We start from the raw sequence: 19489 nt of genomic DNA, 5'->3' as shown, positions 1-19489 counted from the left end.
TAAAAAAAACAAACTGATTATTTTTGAAACCATTTGAACATTTTGTGAACCTTTGTGTTGGTATTTCTTTTAATGTTCTAAACTAAACTTAATAACAAATCATCCCTCCCCCACCCAAAAAAAGCAATCAACACTTCAGATATTTAAAAACATTTTACTGACTGAAATCAAGCGAGATTTCAAGACAAAACATTTCAAAATAAAAATAATTATATATAAAAAAACAGTTTAAAGAGGACCAGCTTTAAATCACATTAAATACATAACAGGACAGAGACACTCGTGAGTGAGTGAGTTTATGTGGAATAGTCGGTGCAGATCCTCCTGACACGCTGGTGTTATTTCACTAAACAATGACATGAAGGCACACTAAGAAAATTAAATTAACTTTTTTCTTTTCATTTCATCAGCCCAATTCTTGACAGATTAAAATATCAAAATAAAAACGTCCTGTTGGGAATGAACGTTTTTTTTTTGTGTTTGTTTGTTTCACAGCGTTTCTGTGAAACGTCAGATGGGTTTATGTGCGTTGCCACGACGCCTCAACGCTGACGGTCCCAGCGCCAGATGGAGGCGTCGTCGCACACGGCGATCAGGATGCTGCTGTCGCGGCTGAAGCTGGTTTGCCGGATCGCCGAGGTGCATTTGGGAAGCGTCAGTGTGGTGCACCTGAAGCGGAAACGAGGCCAATCAACTTTCTACACAAAACTCCATAAAAATCCTCTGATTTGTACCAATTACTAAAGTTTAGAACGGAACAGGGCTTCAATCAGAATTCAGATTCTCTCTCACTTACTTTGCTTTGTGTGGATCTTCCACTTCCAGGTCCCAAACATAAAGTTTTCCCACCTGGTTTCCCAAAGCAAGCATCTGGAGATGACAGACAAAACAGCCATCATTACTTTTCTCCACCATCAGCCTCAAACTCTGCTAAACATGACAAGGTAACTAAAGAATGAGGGTTGAGACCTTCTGCCAAAAGTCCATAGAGAAGCGCATGTACCAAATGTCACACTGGCTGTAATCGAAACGTCCCAGAATTGTGACGTTGGATTCGTTTGGCTTAATGTGGTCGATGTCGTCCTCCATCTTTCCCGGCTTCCAACACACAATGGCGTTTTCACAAGACTGCAGAGAGGAAAATGTTCTCAACCACCTTTGATAAAAAGCAGAACCTTTAACCTGTGTATAAAACCTCTCCTTACCTTAGAGAGAATCAAATCTCCAAGCCACCTCACGCAGTCCACGTAGTTTCTGTGGATGTCTCGTGTCGAAAAGTCCGGAAAGTGAATTTTCTGTGACACGAAGGGCCTGAAGAGAAGATCTGTGTCAGAGAAACATCTCACTCGTTTATCAACATTTCGAAGCAACAACTGATCAAGGTGACGCTTTACCGGTTCGTCTTTGTGGGGTTGTACTCATACGAGCCACGGATGGCTTTTTGCATCCGCTCCGAGTTGATTCTCCAGAGTTTCAGCGAGTGATCCATCCCACATGACATGATCTTTTCACCCAGCAGGTCAAAATCCTACCAGAGGACATAGATTGATTTGAATTATTGTGTGAATGATGGCATTTGTAATGCTGGCTTACAAATGCTATCACACATTTGTGAGCGAGCTAACATAAAATATGTTAGCTAAAATTAGCATATGTATCTAACGTGCTAGTTTTAGTATGTTAGATAGACATAGCTAACATGCTAATGTTGACATATAAGCTAATTACAGCTCAAAAGATAATGCTTGCAACAACAATTTTGGCTACCGTTGACTAGCATCCAATGTGTAGCAAAGTAGAGGTTCGGTATTTATGGAAATCACGTCGGCGTTAGCTGATATTAGCACTTACGCTAATGCACGTTGCTTCAAAGTGTTGAGCCCGGCTACTATTTCATCCTCCAAACAATTTGAATGTCATAAAAAAGTTTTGCATTTCTGCTATTCAGATTCCTCTGGATTTCCATAAAGATACATTTTAAACAGAAATGTCTGGTTTCTTCTCAAAATATGACAATTTCTATGCACTGGATTGCTGCTTGGGGCCTTAACATGTGTTTTGAGTTAATCAGTTCATACGTTGCGACATCATGAGTTTTCAAAATTAACCTCTTCTACAATATTAGAATTATATGGTAATAATTTTAGGTTTTCATCTTACGACATATGTATTTTTTGTATGTTTTAGATCCAACAATAACCTTCTAATCATTGCAGCTTCACTTACAGCACTCAGGACTTCGTCTCGGTGGCCCTCCACGCCTCCAAATATGGCAACTAACGTGTCCGTCTGTATGTTCCACAGTCGGAGGGCGTGATCTATTGAAAAAGACGACATTATCCATCTGCTTAAAAAGGCAGAAAATGCTTTTTGCTACTTTGTTAAATGTTCAGTTTCCTCAAAATGGGGGAGGCTGGTTTGCAAAACACTGAGCTTCACTTCATAACCAGAAAATGCTCCAAAACACGAACATGGTTGATGAAGAGGCATCAGTCCCACCTTAAAACTAAACGATGATTAAAAATTAAACTTTATTGCTGTTTGCATGAATTACTGCTTTATGAGTTTTACAGAAGCACCTGACAAGTCACGTGCTTATAAAAACTCAGCTGTCCAGAGCTCAAGTAGATTAGCTTACCTTTACTGACAGACAGGAGGAGATTTGGATCTCTTGGATGAAACTTGAGCTCATTGATGGCGTTCCCATGACCTACGTAATGCTGGGTACGGACAGAAGCGTGACAAAGGTCAGCTCAACGTGACGAAGCTTCACCCTTTATCAATTTCCCGCAGGACCAGAGAACGTAGAAAAACACCGTACCTTGATGCACTGCATCGTTATGTGGTTGATCACCCGGATGATGCCGCGAGAGCCAGCCACGGCCAGCAGGGGGTGACTCGTGTTTGTGTCGTAGGTCCAGGCGCACGTGTAGAAGTTCTCGTCTGCCTTTTTATTGTTTTTATTGCGTCAAAGAAAAGCAAAGACACTTCGACCTGCTCTTTTCATGCTCTCAAGCATGTGATCAGGGCTGATTAAACTGATTTTGGGGCACCAACAAGCAGAAGAGGCCAGTATTCACTGGTCCGAAGGATACGTCTGCATCGACGTAGGACTGCAGAAGTCTGATCTCCCCCTGAGAGTGACATTCATACAGAGTGACCTGGTGGAGGAAAGGATAGAAATAGTTCAAGTGGGAGCAAAAAAAAACTCAGAGAGGAGATTCAGGGAGGTAAATCTTAGGTTTTGTCATAAAAGAACGTGATTAAAGATGGAACGGAGACATTTAGCTCATTTTTTTAAAAAGCACACATACGGATGTTCAATAGGAATTTATGAACATCTCTGGAAAAAAGATGAAAAGTGATGACGGATCAATTAATGACAACGGAATGATGATTACGTAACATTCCCACAACAAAGCAGAGGAAAGCGGTTCGTTTTCCTTGCTAAACGAAGACGTACCCTGTTACTGCCAACCGTGGCGAACACCAGCGGGTCTCCCTCCTTACTGTGCCAGTTAAACTGGACTCCAAACAGCGGCTGACCGTGGTCCTCCTGGGGGGGCGGAGAAGCAAACGAAAACAACGTGACGCCGCGCTCAAAGCAAACTGCGAACGAGCTTAAAGACGCGGCGGAGCGTCTCACCCGCAGGCTGTTGACGCATTTGAAGGAATATCTGCACTTCTTGGACTTCCACTTGCCCTTCCCCCAGCTCTTCCTGCCCGGAGCGTTGGCCGTGTTAGTGGGTGTGTCTGGACGCTCCGCGTTGGTCCCGCTTTCGACGCTGACCGCGTCGTCCTTGAAGGAAAAAGAAAAAAGGACGACATCGGTTCAATTTGTGTGCTTCCCCAGATCCGTGTTATCAGATTTCTTAGTTTCCTTTTTTTTTCCTTTCACACCATCAAATACATAAGTTTACCATGAATGTGTGCCAGATACTTCAGTCGAAGTCATGTTTTTTTCACATAAAATCTGGGGGGAAAAAGCAGGAGGAACAAATAAAAGAAAACAGGAATAAGATGGGGGGATGAAGGATTGGTAAAAATTTAAATTAAAGAGATGGAGAGGATAACTGTAAGAGGGATGAAACAGAGGAAAGGAAAAGAAATCAAAGAAGGATGGAAGTAGCTAAGAAAGGATACAAGGGAGCAAACAGAAAAAAGAAACAAGAAAAAAATCCAAAAAGCAGAAGAAATACACACTAAAGCATCACTTTGAAAATGCACCAACTTAAAGTCATATTGGGTGTGATTGTGCTATTGATAATAACATGTTTATAATGATGAATTCAAGTTGAGATCCGTTATACAGTCAGATGTACAACGAATATGCACATTAAACATCATGATAAACCCATCATGATGAGTCTTGCAGCATGCAGAAAGGAGCCACTACATTCCTGAAACTCACCCAGTCCTTGTAAACACTAAAAACCAAACCCAATCCTGCTACCGACTGTGTGGGAACCCTAGTAATGTTCTAAAAGGCGAACTCTGCACGCCCAGCTGCACTGTGTTGTGGGAAACAAGCCCGGTTCGGTTGCAAGTGGACGAAGATGCTCCAAGCTAACATCTTTAGCTTTCCGGTCGCCTGCTAGTGCGGAGCTAACCCGCCAAAAAGACCCCAACCTTTCTAACCGCGTACATTCATATACACGGACACATGCGGTGGAAGCGCTTACGTTCTCGTCTCCCGACATGTCGGGGTTACTGTTCTCATCGCTGCTCAGTTTCTGTTTCTTCGCCGGCATTTCTTTTCCCGCTTGAGACGGGGATTCAGTCATGCTCTTGTTTTCTTTCATCACAGCTCCGCGGTCCTTCTTCTTCGTGTCCTGCCGTCTCTGTGTCGGTGGGGGCAGGAGCTCTGCTGCCACCAGCCGGCAAGGAGTGTGAAGCACATTTCCGCGGTTTGCTTCATTTCATTTTTCAGCAACTTGTATATATATATATATATATATATATATATATATATATATATATATATATATATATATTATATATATATATATATATATATATATATATATATACTTTTTTTTTTTGAGAAATTACAAACAAAACAGTCAGCTTGAAGTCTGTTGTATAAGTATTAAGGCCGCAATAAGAAAAAAATAAATATAAGAGTAAAGTCATATTAAGAAAATAAAGTTGTTTATTCTTGTATCATTTCTACTTTCTTTTCAGATTACTTTATTCTCATAATTTTGTTACTTTATTCTTGTAATTTTATCATTTTTATTTTCTTAGCTTGGCAATAACTCTCCTTATTGCTCATAGTAGCAAATACATTTTGTGAATAAATGATATCAGAATTTGGGTATAAAAAAAAAGTCAAATTGGATTAAAAAAAAAAAAGATCAAAAGCCACAGAGACAATCAGAGAATTTATTTCATTTTAACTTATTTATTTGTTAGAAAAATCATCTTTTACCATGAAATGTCAATGTTATGACAGCATCATGTCTGACTCCTCTAAAGAAGCCTGACTCATCTCCTCAGATTCATCAAGCTCCTTTTCTTCCTTAATGTGCCTCTTTATGCCCCTCTGCTTTGAGAGCGCTGCAGCGTAGCGGATGTTGTACATGTTGAAGTCGCACCTGCGAGCAGAATATACACTGAGCAATTCGATTTGATTTCAGTAGGAAAGGAAATACAAGAAAAATCCAGAGACTCACAACTTGGACAGACTGTCAGAGTGTCTCTTGATGCTCTTCTGCAGCGACTGCAGCGTTGGGAGGATGGATGCGGACCTGAAAACCGTCGAAATCCCACCGTTATCACGGGCGGAAAGTGCGAGAATGAGTGGAATGAATCAGGGGAATCTGTTGTTACCTGTTCTTAAGTTTCTGGCCGTGCAGCATGAGCAGATTCTGGGCCCAGGTCATGTAGAACTGCAGGTGGCTGGACTTCTCCAAGCAGGTAGCCACAAAGCCCAGCAGCTTCTCCACGTAAACGTCGGGCAGAGATCCACAAACCACCGGGACTGGAACACAAACATGCAATCCGGTTCGAAAACATCTCCAGAGTACGAACCCGGCAAACGCAAGCTTTCAAACCTACTCTGCTCGTGCGGCACCGCTTCCAGCACTTCCTGCTTGAGCGCGTTTTCGTTGAGCCTGAACGCCAGGACGATGGCCGACGCCCAGTCCTGGAGTCGGAGCTGCTTGCGAATGCTGGCCGGCGTCACGTCCAGGTCGAGGTCGTACGGGTCGAAGACCAGGGATCCGTCCAGCGAGTAGACCAGGAGGCCCTCGGTGGTGGTGGCCGCCCAGCTGCGCCCGGTTGGGGAAAACCGCAGAGAGCTGACTCGAATCTCCGGCTTGAAGTGACGGGAACTCATGTCGCCTTTCGGAGCACACAAAATTCACCCACACACTCAAAAGTTAAAATAAGGCTCAACGGAAACGGAAAGATATCAAAATGGGTCATTCGAAGACACATAGATGTGACATATGGTTTGAGAATATTCATTTTCAGCAGATAGTCGAGACAACATTTTAAGTGTACAAAATACAAAAACCCTGCATGTTTGGACCGGACCAGTACCTCTGCGGACTCCAGGCAGGCTGATGTCGACCCCGTCTCCGTCTCCGGCCCCTTCGTCCACCAGAGCCAGGCTGCCGAACTCCGTCATCTTCCGTCTGTCCAGGAACTCCTGGAGGCGAAGCGAACAGTCACAATCACGCATCAGGTCTTCGCTTTGTGCAGCTGTGGATGAATGCTTCGTTTTACCTCCATGGCATCGAAGGACAGGTTGCAGGAGATCTCGAACTTCTTCAAGAGCATCTGCTCCTTCACGTTGTAGATGCAGACGAACTTTGAGTGGCCTCCTGCCAGAATAGACTCCCCGTCGGCAGAGTAACACAGCGCCGTGAAAGACCTGAACCACAACCAACCGGAGTCAAACAAACCCAACACAAACGGACATGCAGCTCGTTTTATTTGACATCTTCACTCACTTTCCTTTGGCAGACTGCTTGGCTGTGATTTTATCCGTCTCCTTGCGGCCCGTCTCCAGATCGTGGCGCCCGGTCACGGATCCGGTCTGCGCGGCGGTTTGGGGGTTCCAGAAAGAGATTTCGCCATTCAGAGTGGCCACAGCCAATTCCTGACCGTCGGGGCGATACGTCACACACAGACCTGACGAGAAAAGGCCGCAAAAACACAGTGAGGTTACGTCACCTGACGAAAATCAACAACTCACATCAGCATGTGGTTTATAAAAGAAAAGTAAAAACAACTGACAGAATGAAAACTGCTGGGAAAAAATTATGACTTTTGATTTGAGAGGATCTTCTTCTTTTTATTATTATTAATGTATCTCCAATAAGTTTTTCCATTGTTTTCAATCTGGTGCCCTTCCCAGAGTTCTTCGTTGTCTGTGAACGTACCGTCTGACGCGAGGGAAAGTGTTTCTTTGACCTGCCAGCTGTCCAACATGTCCCACAGGCGGATGGTTCGGTCCCAGGAAGCGCTGGCCAGGATGGACTGAACAGGACTAAAACACAGGGAGCTAACTGGACCCTCGTGTCCTCCGAGGACCTGGTCACGCAAAGACAGGGAATCTCACCTACAACCAGTCTGGAAACACTGCAAGAAAAGCTGCACAGACTCGTCCCTACCTCCAGCAGTCTGCCCGTCTGCATGGACCACAGAAAGATCTCGAAGGAATCCTGAGCTCCTGCGCTCACCAGCTCTCCGCTGACATCTACGGCCAGCGAGGAGAACTGCGCGGGCCGAGGGGACGTGAACGTCCTGAAGTTTCGGTACCTGTAAAGCACAAAGCGCGCTGTCCTCAAATCCTTTTTTCCGTTTGCGCCCCCCTAAGCGGAGCCCCGGAGCGAGGAGCCCACCTGTGCAGGTCGTACGCCCGGACGGTGCCGTCCAGAGAAGCGCTGACGATGACGAAGCCGCTGGAGGTGAAGGCGACGTTGGTGACGCTGCTGCTGTGCTCGGTGAAGGTGACGAAGCAGAGCCCGCTGTTGGTGTTCCACACTTTAACCTGGAGAAGTAACCCGCGAACGTCCAATTAGCAAGTCTGACTGAGATTTTCAGCGAACAAATTTGCACTCTAGACTTTCCCTGGACTCACTTTCCCGTCATCCCCTCCTGTCACAACGTACTGCCCGTCTGGAGAGTAAGCCAGCGAGGCCATGTTGTTGAAGTGGCCCTGCTGCTTGAAGACGTAGGATTCGCTCTGCCACTCCCACACCAGCAGCTGACCCATCCCTGAAACCACGGTTATGTTTTACACATTCGCAGCCACAAAAACGACTTACACAGAGACAGGAAGTTGAACTGACGAGAACATCCGAAAGCAATCCAGTCTCCGGAGCTGTTCACAGCCACCGAGGCGATTCTTTGGTCCGAAATGCTGCGAGAGGGACAGAAATCAGCAAAAAAAAGTCTCAAGGTGTTTCCTATTAAGGCGCCGTATAATCATAGCAACCACCTTAGCGAGTGAATCAGGTTAAACTCCGGGAGTTCGTGCAGGTGAAATGTCCCAGATGCAAACCCGGTCACCAGGATGTGGGTGGGTTTATGGTAGGCAGCGGCGGTCAGGTTGTTGAACTCTCCCTCCTTGTTGAAGAAGTGTCTGAAAATGCAAAAAGAAACGTTTCCAGTTTCTGACGAAATAAATGAAGGAGTTGTAACGCCAGATCTATTTAGATATACCTTCTGTTTCAGTACACACGGTTCACATGTTTTAATGGGATAAAATGTAATGTAAATTGTCGTAATCGGGCTGAACCGATATACTTTTTTCATCTCCGATACTGATACCAATATATAATATACGAACAAACCGTGCTGAATTCACTTCTTTTTTTTTAAATACAGACATAAATTTACTCAATTAAAAATCTATTTGATAACTCTGGACCTGTACAGCACTCTTAAATACACTGACAGCTTCACAAGCTGAAAACATGTAAAAACAACTTTGATTTGTTCAGTCAGCGCAATTAGGAGCACGACGACAAATGTAAAATAAATTAATAATAAAGGAACCGAAACTGACAAAACAATAGTTTCTCTACCTTGGTCGAATATTTAAAATTTAACAGTAACAAAGCCTCTTTCATATAGTTTGGAAAGTGTAATTAGGAATTTCAAATATAATGTCACATAAATAATAAAATCACAATATTTTTTTAAATATTGGTATCGATACAGATATCAGTATCGGATTGGTGCATGTTTACATTCATGGTGTAACCTGATCTCTCTTTAAAAAAGAGGACTCACTTGCTCATGTGTTTGTATCGAACGTTCTGGACTTCCTTCTTGTCTTTAGGGGGCTCAGTTTTCCCCCGAATCACCTCCGCTTCCTCTCCCTCCACCCTGTCCTCGTCCTCTTCCTCCTCGTCCCCCTCTCGTCTCTGGGGCCCGGGTTTGTCGGAGCTCTTTTTCAGAACGAGGCCGTCCAGCTCAGTGTTGCTCTCCCAGATGCACAGCGCCCCATCCTGGCTCACCGTGTAAAGCTGAGCAAAACGCAAATCCCGGACGTGTTACCAGAAATCTGTGTTGGCAAACTTCAAAAAAAAGGAGGAAGGAAACGTACATCCAAGCTGTCCTTCTCGAAGAAACAGCCCACGATGATGTCCTTGTGTCCACCCAGGGAGTAGTAGATGAGGTTAGCCCAGCGCTCCGCTCCGAACACCCACGTGGACATGTCTTTGCTTCCCACCACGAAGCACCTGTAGGAAAACATCCCAACCATCACTTTTGTTCACAAAGTTCTGCAGATCTTTCTCTCTCTCTCCCGCACTCACTTGGAGTCGTCGGTCCAGTCGATGCACGTGGTTTCGTCGTACGGGCCGTAGTAGCTCTTGTCTAAAACAAAGGCGTTAAACTCTCGCTGCTTCCCAGGGGCGTGGTAGAGCAGCGCCACGTTCTCCTTTGTCACGACAAACTTTCTGAGAACCCAGAGCAGATTCACTTTTAAAAATACTGTGAAGATTAGGAAAGAATCGTCTGATCAGACGTGAAAAGATCCTAACCTGCCGTCAGGTGAGAAGCGGATGCTGCTGACAGGCTTGTGGAAGTGGAAGTGATGAAGGACGGCTCTTGTGATGAGACTGACCAGCAGCGCGGCGCCATCTGTTTGACGTCAAACAAAAACTTACTGCAGATCTAGGAAGCGAACCCATTGTTGTTAAAATGCAAGGTGTACGGCCCATCATTTTTTACCCCCCCAACTCTTTCAACATTTAGCTAAAAAGACGCAAAGAAGCCGCTGGTTCCCAAAGGCTATAAAAGTAGACTGGGACGATCTCCTGTTTTAACATTAGCTAGCATGTTGTCAGCTAGCATAGCTTCTCTCATCACAGCGTGAAGAAAGAAGTTATGCTACCAAATATTTGTGAGTGAGATACATCTCAATTACCCAAAGTTGTTATAATAAGAATAATAATAATAAGAAGAAAAAAATGCCCCAAATAGATGGGATGCTTGGCGAGCAGGGGCGCCAGAATACGGTTTACCTAAAACTGTACATTTTTATTTAAAAACATTGAATTTATTGTTTAATAATAGTTTAATAATAACTACAAAATCATTAATGATGAATTCTTGCTCTCTTTCTACTGGTCACATGTGCAGTACAATAGGTGTTGATGCCTTCAATTGATTAATCCCACTATAATAGAATGGCTCAGGCTATCCAGAGCTATATCTGTAGCTGTGGTACATTCTGACCACATCTTCTTACATCGCTACTTTTTGATGGTTGTTTCTATTCCAATTGCAACTGAATACATATCACAAAGTGAAAACAGTTCAAAATTACTTTTCTGGTTGCATTAAAAGTACCTCTGTTACTAAAATGATCACAGATATAGAGACAAATGCAAACCTTTACCTTCATCGACCACTATGGCCAAACTGCCATCAGGAGACACACCCACACACGTTATATTTTTGGTTGTTGAAATCGGTAACGTCTCAGACGTATTACTGAAATGAAATTTTTTTTAAAAAGACAGATACATATTAAAATCTTACAGAAATATTAAAGAAAATACATCAGTTTTTTTGGTTCCAAACGGATAGCATATATTGTCAAAATTGTGAGATAATAATAATAATAATAATAATAATAATAATAATAGCATCCTTAATAGTTGTAAAGCTAAAGTTCCAGTTTTCCCAATTCAAATGTCAAATTTTCAGTCAGTTCAGTCGATATACGTAATACATCGCTTATAACATCGGTGTTTTCACATCGATGCAGTCCAATGGTTTTTTTTTTTAACCCAGCATAAATATGAACGTTCAGAGGTCAGACTGCAAAATATGCACACATACTGCATGAAATGTGGATCATTCCTCTAAGACTCACTTTTTCAGGTCGAAGACCGAGATTCTGTTTCCAACCGGGCTGATCACAGCGTTTCCGTCCTTGGAGAAATTCAAATTCCCCTGACGGTAGACTGCTCCGAGCAAGTTGGAAAACTACAGAGAGGAGACGAGAGAGTGTGCGCAACATCAGTAGAAAAAACCCCTATAACCTGCGTATAGTTGTTTTTCTCAAAACAAGACAAGCTTCTGTTTGTTTTTATTTATAAAATCGACCAAACAACGTAAAAAAAGCTAATATTGTCTACCAAAACATACATTTAACGCACACATGTTGAACAAATCGTCTTTTTTAAAAACTGCGTCACAGAGCAGCGCGAGGAACTCACCCTGTAAGCAAACTTCATCTTAACTAATAATCCTCAACTCTCGTGCGTTTATCTCCACTTGAACGTTTTATTCACCTCCCTTTAACTGCATTATTAAATATAATATCCCCGACACATGCTTCTGCTTCCTCTACACGTGGGGTCCTCTTTGTTGACACACGACACATCCGGTTTGTACGGAGTTGTAATGAAAAAAAATTCCAACAGCGCCCTCCACTGGCGACACAGAGGCAAAGCGACAAAATACACTAAACAGAAAGTTACACATGATTTTTAATGTGTTTTTATGTGTCAAAAAATGTGAAAAGAGTGGCATTTTTTATATTCACATGCGTTTGCTCTGATACACGGTAAAGAAGAGTTGATTGTCCAAAAAAAAAAAGTACACCAGTGTGTGATTTCATCTCAATACAAAAGCAAACATTTACTGGAAAAGAATCATTAGAAATACAATGGCGGACGCATCGGGGATGTTCTTCTTCAGCTGGGACAGTAAAGCTGGTTGGAGCAGATGGGAAGATTTTAGAAGCTGCAAAGACTCGAAACAAAGACAAAACCTTTACCTTCCAACAGGACAAAAACCAAACACCAGTACATACTGCAACACAAAGCACAAGGCTCCCAACAAGCGCCACCACGTTCTCTTATAAATTTCACAAGTTCATGAAATATACAGCAGCTAAACAATGTTTTTGAAGAGAAAACAGATTCACAGTTTGATGTGAGTGATAGCAGAATAAACATCCAAACCTTAATTAAGGTACACTTGAGCATATCAGAGATTCATCGCAATTGTTTCAAAAGAATATGCTTATGGAAATAAAGTTAAAGCTGGGTGAGACAAAGAACAAAAACCTAAAACCAATGACACTGAAAAAGACAACTTAAGTCTTTTTCAGACTTAAAACTTTTTCAGACTTAAAAAGGAACTGAAGTCAGCCAGTCGCTCATTGTTTCCTTGCTGGACTTTATACCACCACTTGCTGAATATTTAATCTGACGGCAGCCACAATACTCGGGCGCCACACGTGTGGAAATGGGATATTGCCAAAGATAAACTGAAAATGTTGGTTTCTTCTGAGGCAATGGCAAGATGTGTCAAAGATGTTGGTGTTGGAGAAATTATGATATTATAAATCAAATATTTGTTATTCTCATGTATCTTCATAATATTATCTTTCTTTTGTGTTTTTATTGTTTAATTTCATTACAGGCTTAAGAATGTTTCTATATTGTTGATTTACTCTGATTCCATTTTCCAGAAGGCCTCAACGACAGAAAGCAGAGACAGCAGTTTCCTGCAGGGTTATCTCTCGGTGAGGAGTTCTGCTTCGTTGAGCTGTTGGATTGCTGTAAAACCGTCATTGTGAAGATTTACATCATATTCTGTTAAACTTTGTGCCTGGAATGAGATTATCTAGTGCAGGATAATTTATGTCTTAGTTAGTAAATGACATTTAGCACTGTAGCAATGTGATGAATTGTTTTCCCCTCCCCTTCAGAGCTACAGTGTCCTTGTGATTGGGGATCCTGAAAACAATAAAAAGAGAGGAGCAGGCAAATGTGTTTTCAGAGCGGTAGGAGATTGTATCCGAAAGCACGTCTCTGTCTGTTCTCCTCTCGTGTAAGAAAGTTCAATAGTTTTCCCTTTTCACCTCAGGGTTTTGTGCCAAAGATCGAAACATGGCACCACATGCAGTCGGACATACTTCTGGCCTCCAGTGGCGCATTCCAGACACCCGTAGACCGTTTCCCGCCGTTGACTTCCCATACCACACAGTGCGCAGGGTCCCTTTGGGATGTTGTGTTTCAAAAGATTGACCCGCGTGTGAGAGTTTTCCCTCAGGTAGGCCGTAGACACATCCGTCATGCTGGCAGCTTTCTCGTAGTAGTCAGTCACCATGTCATCCACATAGGTGTCGGACTGGGTGAGCTCTTCGAATGTTCTGTCGTCTGAAGAGGAGTTGGTAGTGAGAGAAAAAAGTCGAAAGTGTTGCTAAAATTCACGTGGACAAAGCACGTAATCGTACCTGCTCGGAAGGGGTTTCCATAGATAATCCCAGACAGGAAGCGGCGAAGGCGTCCCATTGAGAAATGCCCAATGAAGCCGCCCAATTGCTCCCTGATTTGTTCCTTCTCAAAGCCCCCCTGAGACTCTGGAGCAACACAAATATCTGGAAAGGAAGGCAATAATGATTAGCTGTCTCTACAGATTTCAAGACTTGCACTTATGCAATTCCAGAGCAAACTGTCATTTTCAGTTTGGAGATAATTTAATACATATACATACAGTTTCTTATAGATATTAGATCATATTCAAGCTTGCTCAGGAGCCCAATAAGGGTAGTGTATTTAATTAAAGTTTTCCCAACATGGAATGATCCACTAGGGGTGGTGCCTCATCGAACGCCAACAGATGTCTGATGCAGAAGATTTGGTAAAATAAGTGGATTTTATATGTGTTGTGCAACTGAATATCCTTTAGAATTTACAAAAATTCTTATTCAACCAGATTGGGATTGTCCACAGACAACAAACCCAGTTTATAACAATCTGTGTTGAGTAAATTCATTATGAGGTTCACAAACACATATTCATTGGGAAAATGAAGGACAGATATGCTTCAATATTTTTATTTCACTGATCAAGACCCACTCGTATTTGAGTGCTGGCCCCTCTTCTCTTCACCCTGTACTCCTCTGACTTCCACTACAACTCGGAGCTGTGTCACATACAGAAGTATGCTGATGACACAGCCATAGTCGGATGTATCAGGGACGACGGAGAGGAGGAATATCGCTGTCTGGTGAGGGACTTTGCTCTCTGGTGCCACACAAACCACCTGGAACTCAACACCTCTAAGACGAAGGAGCTGGTTATAGACTTTGGGAGGTCCAGACCAATGCCGAGACCAGTCGTACTAGAGGGAACGGAGGTTGAGGTCGTGGGCTCCTACAAGTACCTCGGGCTGTGGCTGGACAGTAAACTGGATTGGTCAAAACACACCAGCCACCTGTACGGGAAGGTGCAGAGCAGGATGTACTTCCTGAGGAGACTGCGGTCCTTTAACATCTGCAGCAAACTGCTGTGGATGTTCTACCAGTCAGTGATCGCCAGTGTCCTCTTCTACACCGTGGTGTGCTGGGAGGCAGCACATCCAAGAAGGACACGTCCAGACTGGACAAACTGATCAGGCGTGCCGGCTCTGTGGTCGGCATGAAGCTGGACTCTCTGGTGACGGTGGCAGAGGCGAGGACACTGAACAAACTGCTGGACATCATGGACGATAGCAGCCACCCTCTACATGCCGTCATCAGCAGCCAGAGGAGCCGGTTCAGTGACAGACTGCTGCTTCCCAAGTGCCGGACCAATAGATTCAAGAACTCCTTTGTCCCCCACGCCTTCAGACGGTACAACTCCTCACTGGGGGGTCGGAGGTGACACAGGACAGAGGGAAGAAGGAGCAGTTTTTCTACAAATGTGAACTCCATATTTATCAGGCCAAACCATACAGTGCAATACCATATCACTGGTCAATCTATCCACCAAATTGCTATAATTTCCTTTTGTGTTGTATTTATATTCTTTGTTTTGTATTTAATTGTATTTTTTGTATTCTTTGTGTATGCTTACTGTGTGCCACATTTTTGCCTGTGAGCTGCTGGTAACTATAATTTCCTGAGGGAGTCTTCCCAAGGGATCAATAAAGTCAAGTCTAAGTCTAAGTCTAAGTCTAAATGCCTTTAATTCAAGTGCGTATTTTTGTTTGGACATAAGGCGTACTCTTACCCAGCCGACCGTCCAGACGGACGAACAGCTCGCAGATACTGAAGGCGATGGTGGTGTGAGCCGGAATGACGATGGCTTTATCTCGACCTTTGGGGTTTCTGCCGTCGTCGATCTGAAACTGCAGAAGAATGGAAAGCCGAGTTATCTCTGCTCATTGAAATATAGCGTCTCAAATGACGTTTCATACATTAAAAAGGATTACCCTCATGGTAGTCCCTCTCATGCCAGCGTGGACGGTTAGAGAGCACTGACGTGTTGTCCGGATGCTCTCTACAACCACACACAGGACAGTCCGTCCACTCTCCCTGGACTGACGAACCAGGCAGTGATCCAGGTCAACCTTCCTGGAAAGAAAGGGACACGTGAGACCTATTTTTCTCTCAAGTATTCTACTCCTAACTGTAACCCCCTTTGTGAGAGCCAGTGTAAAATAGCATAATTAATTCATGTTTACAGGGAAAGCCTCTTCTCAAATTCCAGTCTCCAAAAGGACACCCAAGGTCAGACATGAAGTTACCTTGAGCTGAGTTCGCGGAGTAAAGTGGGGACCTCCAGCTCGTGTTTGGTCACGATGCCGAAAGAGGCTTTGACGGCCACCGAGTCTGACCCACTCACGTTGAACCCCACGTCGTGAATTATGTGGTTACCCAGGCGACCGCCGAGAGCTACGTCGGATTTGTCCTCGTAGTTTAAGAGTTGATAAGACGACACTCCTGAAAACGACAAAAGACAAAACGCTGGGATTGCATCGAATCGCAAATTTGTAGTTCGAACGATCTCGTGTCTTAACGCGTACTGAAATGATCAAACTGACAAAAAAAAACAGATTAGACTTCAGTTGTAATAAAAATGCTGTGCATGTAAAACACGACTTAAAAGAAATTTGACTTTCTTATTTAACTCCATGAAATTGGGCCTCTGTCTCTTTAAAAACTCATATTCTTTGTTAAACTTTGCCTTCAGGCCTTATTAAACCTTTAACAATGTTTTTTTTTTTTTTTTTAACAGCCTCGCTCTGAATAACTCATATTATGAGCTCAACAGATGCGCAGTTGCACTGCAGTTGCTAATTGCTGCTGGCTAGTTTGAAGGAGCTAATCAGGCGTTTTGCACAGCATGAAAGGTTGCCATGGCAAATTGAAGGATTTCTCAGCATGAAATAATCAAGACAACACTCCAAGTATGTTTTTGATGAGGAAATAACATTATAACATGATTCAATTTTACACAATAATGCCCCTTTAAGGTCTCTTTGTTAAATGCACTCTAAAGACTTTTAAACTGGCTTTTCGGTGGTCCTTTGCAGAAAAAAGGTTTTTGTCTTCAATTTTCAGTTAAAGCATCCCTTTGTCCATATGTTTTCGAAAACACAATATATAAGTTAACAGATTGAAAGTCCTCATGAAGAGAAGGCACAAACTAATGTACATTTGGAAAAAATGTACTTTAATAGTTTCATAGTTGATTAAGATGAAATGTATATATACATTTCATCTTTATATATATATATATATATATATATATATATATATATATATATATATATATATATATATATATATATATATATATATATATATATATATATATAAAAGGAACTTCAAAACACATGGCAACTCCTAAAATAACCAAACGCTGCACTTCACCTGCTGCGATCTCCTTTTCCCCAACCAGGATGTCTTTCAGCGAGAACGGCGTCGAGGCGTACTTGTTCTTCTTCCAGAAGTGCCTCCTCCTCTTTCTGGTGACCAGGCTGAGGGGCTGGTAGCGGTCGGCCTCGCTCAGGCCCGGAACGGGGATCAGTCTCCCCGTGTCCCCGACCTGCTTCACAAAGTTCTTAGTGGCCGCAGCAAACATTCTAAATCTCCCAAAAGCATTCAGAGAGAAAGAAAAAAACGATGGCACCGCTACGTCCCATAAGCTGACACTCTGTGTCCGGGTGTGTTCTTTCACACTCGTGAAATTATAATTAATGCATGTGATGTGTAAGACGATATGGGAGAAGGTACGTATTACCCTGACGGATCCCTTTAGCCATGCAGCCACAGAAAACATGTTATTTTTATTTGATTTGTTTTTTACATTGTTTTAAGACAGGCTGCCATCAGGCACCATGTTTCTCAGGTAAGGGTTTAGAACAGAATGCAGCAGCAACTGTAATTCAAGCTATAGACTTTGACACAAACACAACTTGAGCGTTTTAGAGATTCCAGTGAAGGAATAAGCAGAAGGAATGACTAATAAACATAATTCGACTGAAATAGATAAGAAGGGACTGATCAGGATATTCGGAAAGGAAAGTTTCACTCAAATCGTATTTCCAGGCTCCACTTTATTTTTCTACTCTTGTCCAAACTAGAAAAAAAACGCTTGGGTCAAACATCACGCTTTTCCTCCGTGCTGATTTTTCTTAGGATTCCTTAAAATCCAGTTGCTGTTGTTGTGTTCTGGGTTAGTTGACGCCGTCGCTGAGCTGAAGTTCACCGTTGGAAACGTTCAGTTAGTGGCCAGTCTTTTGCTGTTGAGGTCACGCTGCCACGCAGCCTCGTGTCCAGAAATAACCCTCTGTATGTTTAAAGTGTGCACGCTGTCCTACCACAGGGAACCGAGGCCAGAATTAGCCTTCCGGATATACAAAATGTTTTCCTTTTGGTTAAAATACATCTCGCAAGTCATTAAAAAGTATATTTTAAGAAATAAAAACATCTTCGGACAGCTGCGAAATAGCTGCGATGTCAGGGAGAGGGGTGGTACGGAGGTTTGCCCTCATGACCTCGGACTCGAACGTTTCCGTGATGTGTTTCAATGCAAATCTAAACATCACAGACACGCAAAAGGTTGAGCTTTTGTCTGATGCTTTTTTCCGGTCCCGCGGTGGCTCCCCCCGTTTCAGTAATGAGAAATCAGCCTGCTGTCTTTGGAGCACTTGAAAGACTTCCTGTCTTGTTCTGCAGCGGAAACAATCTGCGTTTACCTCCACTATTAAGACAAATGTTGCACTCGAAGCAGTTTCCCCACTCTTTCGAAGTTCAAAATGCCCCCAACCCCCAAAAGAGTACAGTATCGACAGTCGAAGGAATCGCAACGTTGAAATCTCCCGGGTTTGCTTCGTTTCTCTGGAACATCACTGACAGCCTGGTTGATGTACAGACTTGGCAGCGCTTTGACCTGGAAAACGCATCAAATGGATGCTGCAAACACACTGTAAACCACTCAAGATGGAGTGTCCAGATGTAGGTCAGTAAGATGAATCCCTACAAGTTTGTGAGCATATTACAACAGCAATGTCGACTATTTACACCAATCAACAACTTTTGCATGGGATACAAAAATAAATAAATAAAACAGAGGCCTTCCATTTTATGTTTTTTTTTAGAAGTTTCCATGGTAATAATAAAGCTATACCTTCTTTTGCAACTCACCAGAAAGCCGTTCCTTGTGTTTGTGAAATATGTCGGGAAACCAGAGTACTCGGTGTAAGCATTGGGTTTCTGCAGGTGTTCTAGACAGGAAACGGCTCGGTAGGTGGGGAGGAAACCGTAAAGTCTGGAGAAATTCTGGACTTTCTCCCAGTTCTGTGTTGGGTTTCTTAGGCAGGACCGGGATTGACGGAGGATAAATCAGAGGACCTGGAGATAGAGTCCAGTTTCTCCAGGTATGACAGCTATGAGGGGAAACCGGAAGGAAGGCAGAAACGAGAGTATCCAGAGGAATTGTGAGAGAGCTCAAACTTGTCTGAACGCAAAAACGTAGTGAGGTGAGAAAGGCTCTGAAACTGGAGAGCCCAGAGAGATTGTGGATGTTATTCAGGTACTCTTGAAATGTTCTGAAACTGGAAAGAATGAATTTATTGACTTTCTCTTGGTACTTTAAAACAAAAAGTGAAAGAGGAAGAAAGGAAGGAAGAAAGGAACATGGGGTAGGGTGAAGTCAAAAATTACTCCAGAGAAGGAGAAAGACCAGAAGGAAAACAGGAAGTAATAACAGGAAGGCTGAATGAAGGTACTTGA

At 43.1% G+C, this 19489-nt stretch overlaps 3 protein-coding genes across 4 annotated transcripts; all 3 read right to left on the bottom strand.

Annotated features, from left to right (window-relative positions):
- Window positions 1–140: 140 nt before the first annotated feature.
- On the bottom strand, window positions 141–4819 carry eed (embryonic ectoderm development). The gene is made up of 12 exons (XM_055059197.1): window positions 4683–4819; window positions 3647–3799; window positions 3464–3556; window positions 3096–3161; window positions 2822–2947; window positions 2639–2720; window positions 2227–2318; window positions 1395–1528; window positions 1206–1311; window positions 970–1128; window positions 797–870; window positions 141–669 (listed from the first exon to the last, which is right to left on the bottom strand). Exons 1-12 carry the CDS (start codon window positions 4800–4802, stop codon window positions 543–545), a joined length of 1332 nt encoding a protein of 443 aa, XP_054915172.1. The 5' UTR covers window positions 4803–4819; the 3' UTR covers window positions 141–542.
- Window positions 4820–5384: 565 nt separating this feature from the next.
- On the bottom strand, window positions 5385–11834 carry pwp2h (PWP2 small subunit processome component). Its single transcript, XM_055059339.1, has 20 exons — window positions 11691–11834; window positions 11345–11457; window positions 10865–10959; window positions 10005–10104; window positions 9777–9920; window positions 9566–9701; window positions 9250–9485; window positions 8453–8596; window positions 8304–8374; window positions 8093–8229; window positions 7854–8002; window positions 7623–7770; window positions 7392–7542; window positions 6960–7140; window positions 6733–6880; window positions 6547–6655; window positions 6061–6345; window positions 5833–5983; window positions 5676–5750; window positions 5385–5597 (listed from the first exon to the last, which is right to left on the bottom strand). Exons 1-20 carry the CDS (start codon window positions 11706–11708, stop codon window positions 5447–5449), a joined length of 2742 nt encoding a protein of 913 aa, XP_054915314.1. The 5' UTR covers window positions 11709–11834; the 3' UTR covers window positions 5385–5446.
- A 1428-nt stretch (window positions 11835–13262) lies between these two features.
- pjvk (pejvakin) lies at window positions 13263–17336 on the bottom strand. 2 transcript variants are annotated; one of them, XM_055059251.1, is made up of 6 exons: window positions 17126–17336; window positions 15997–16192; window positions 15682–15823; window positions 15480–15597; window positions 13721–13864; window positions 13263–13643 (listed from the first exon to the last, which is right to left on the bottom strand). In XM_055059251.1, exons 1-6 carry the CDS (start codon window positions 17334–17336, stop codon window positions 13342–13344), a joined length of 1113 nt encoding a protein of 370 aa, XP_054915226.1. In that variant the 3' UTR covers window positions 13263–13341. The 2 variants fall into 2 exon arrangements, with proteins under 2 accessions (XP_054915226.1, XP_054915227.1); XM_055059252.1 differs by lacking the exon at window positions 13721–13864.
- Between the last annotated feature and the right edge of the window lie 2153 nt (window positions 17337–19489).

The sequence above is a fragment of the Poeciliopsis prolifica genome, unplaced genomic scaffold (assembly GCF_027474105.1).
Source record: "Poeciliopsis prolifica strain line A6 unplaced genomic scaffold, Auburn_PproV2 SCAFFOLD053, whole genome shotgun sequence".
In the NCBI taxonomy this organism is placed as follows: Eukaryota; Metazoa; Chordata; class Actinopteri; order Cyprinodontiformes; family Poeciliidae; genus Poeciliopsis; species Poeciliopsis prolifica.
This window is presented reverse-complemented; position numbering and strand designations above follow the sequence as displayed.

Bases quoted from the DNA above. Each gene is read 5' to 3' on its own strand.
- eed (XM_055059197.1), bottom strand. From the start codon at position 4,802: ATGAAAGAAAACAAGAGCATGACTGAATCCCCGTCTCAAGCGGGAAAA. The intron at 2,721-2,821 runs GTACGGTGTTTT...GTCCGTACCCAG, and splicing joins TAACGATGCAGTGCATCAAG to CATTACGTAGGTCATGGGAA. The intron at 1,529-2,226 runs GTAAGTGAAGCT...GTCCTCTGGTAG, and splicing joins GAGACGAAGTCCTGAGTGCT to GATTTTGACCTGCTGGGTGA.
- pjvk (XM_055059251.1), bottom strand. From the start codon at position 17,336: ATGTTTGCTGCGGCCACTAAGAACTTTGTGAAGCAGGTCGGGGACACG. The intron at 13,865-15,479 runs GTAAGAGTACGC...CTTCCTTTCCAG, and splicing joins CCGTCTGGACGGTCGGCTGG to ATATTTGTGTTGCTCCAGAG. The intron at 13,644-13,720 runs GTACGATTACGT...ACTCCTCTTCAG, and splicing joins TGGAAACCCCTTCCGAGCAG to ACGACAGAACATTCGAAGAG.
- pwp2h (XM_055059339.1), bottom strand. The intron at 8,230-8,303 runs GTCAGTTCAACT...CCGTGGTTTCAG, and splicing joins GATTGCTTTCGGATGTTCTC to GGATGGGTCAGCTGCTGGTG. The intron at 6,346-6,546 runs GTACTGGTCCGG...GTGCTCCGAAAG, and splicing joins CCTGCCTGGAGTCCGCAGAG to GCGACATGAGTTCCCGTCAC.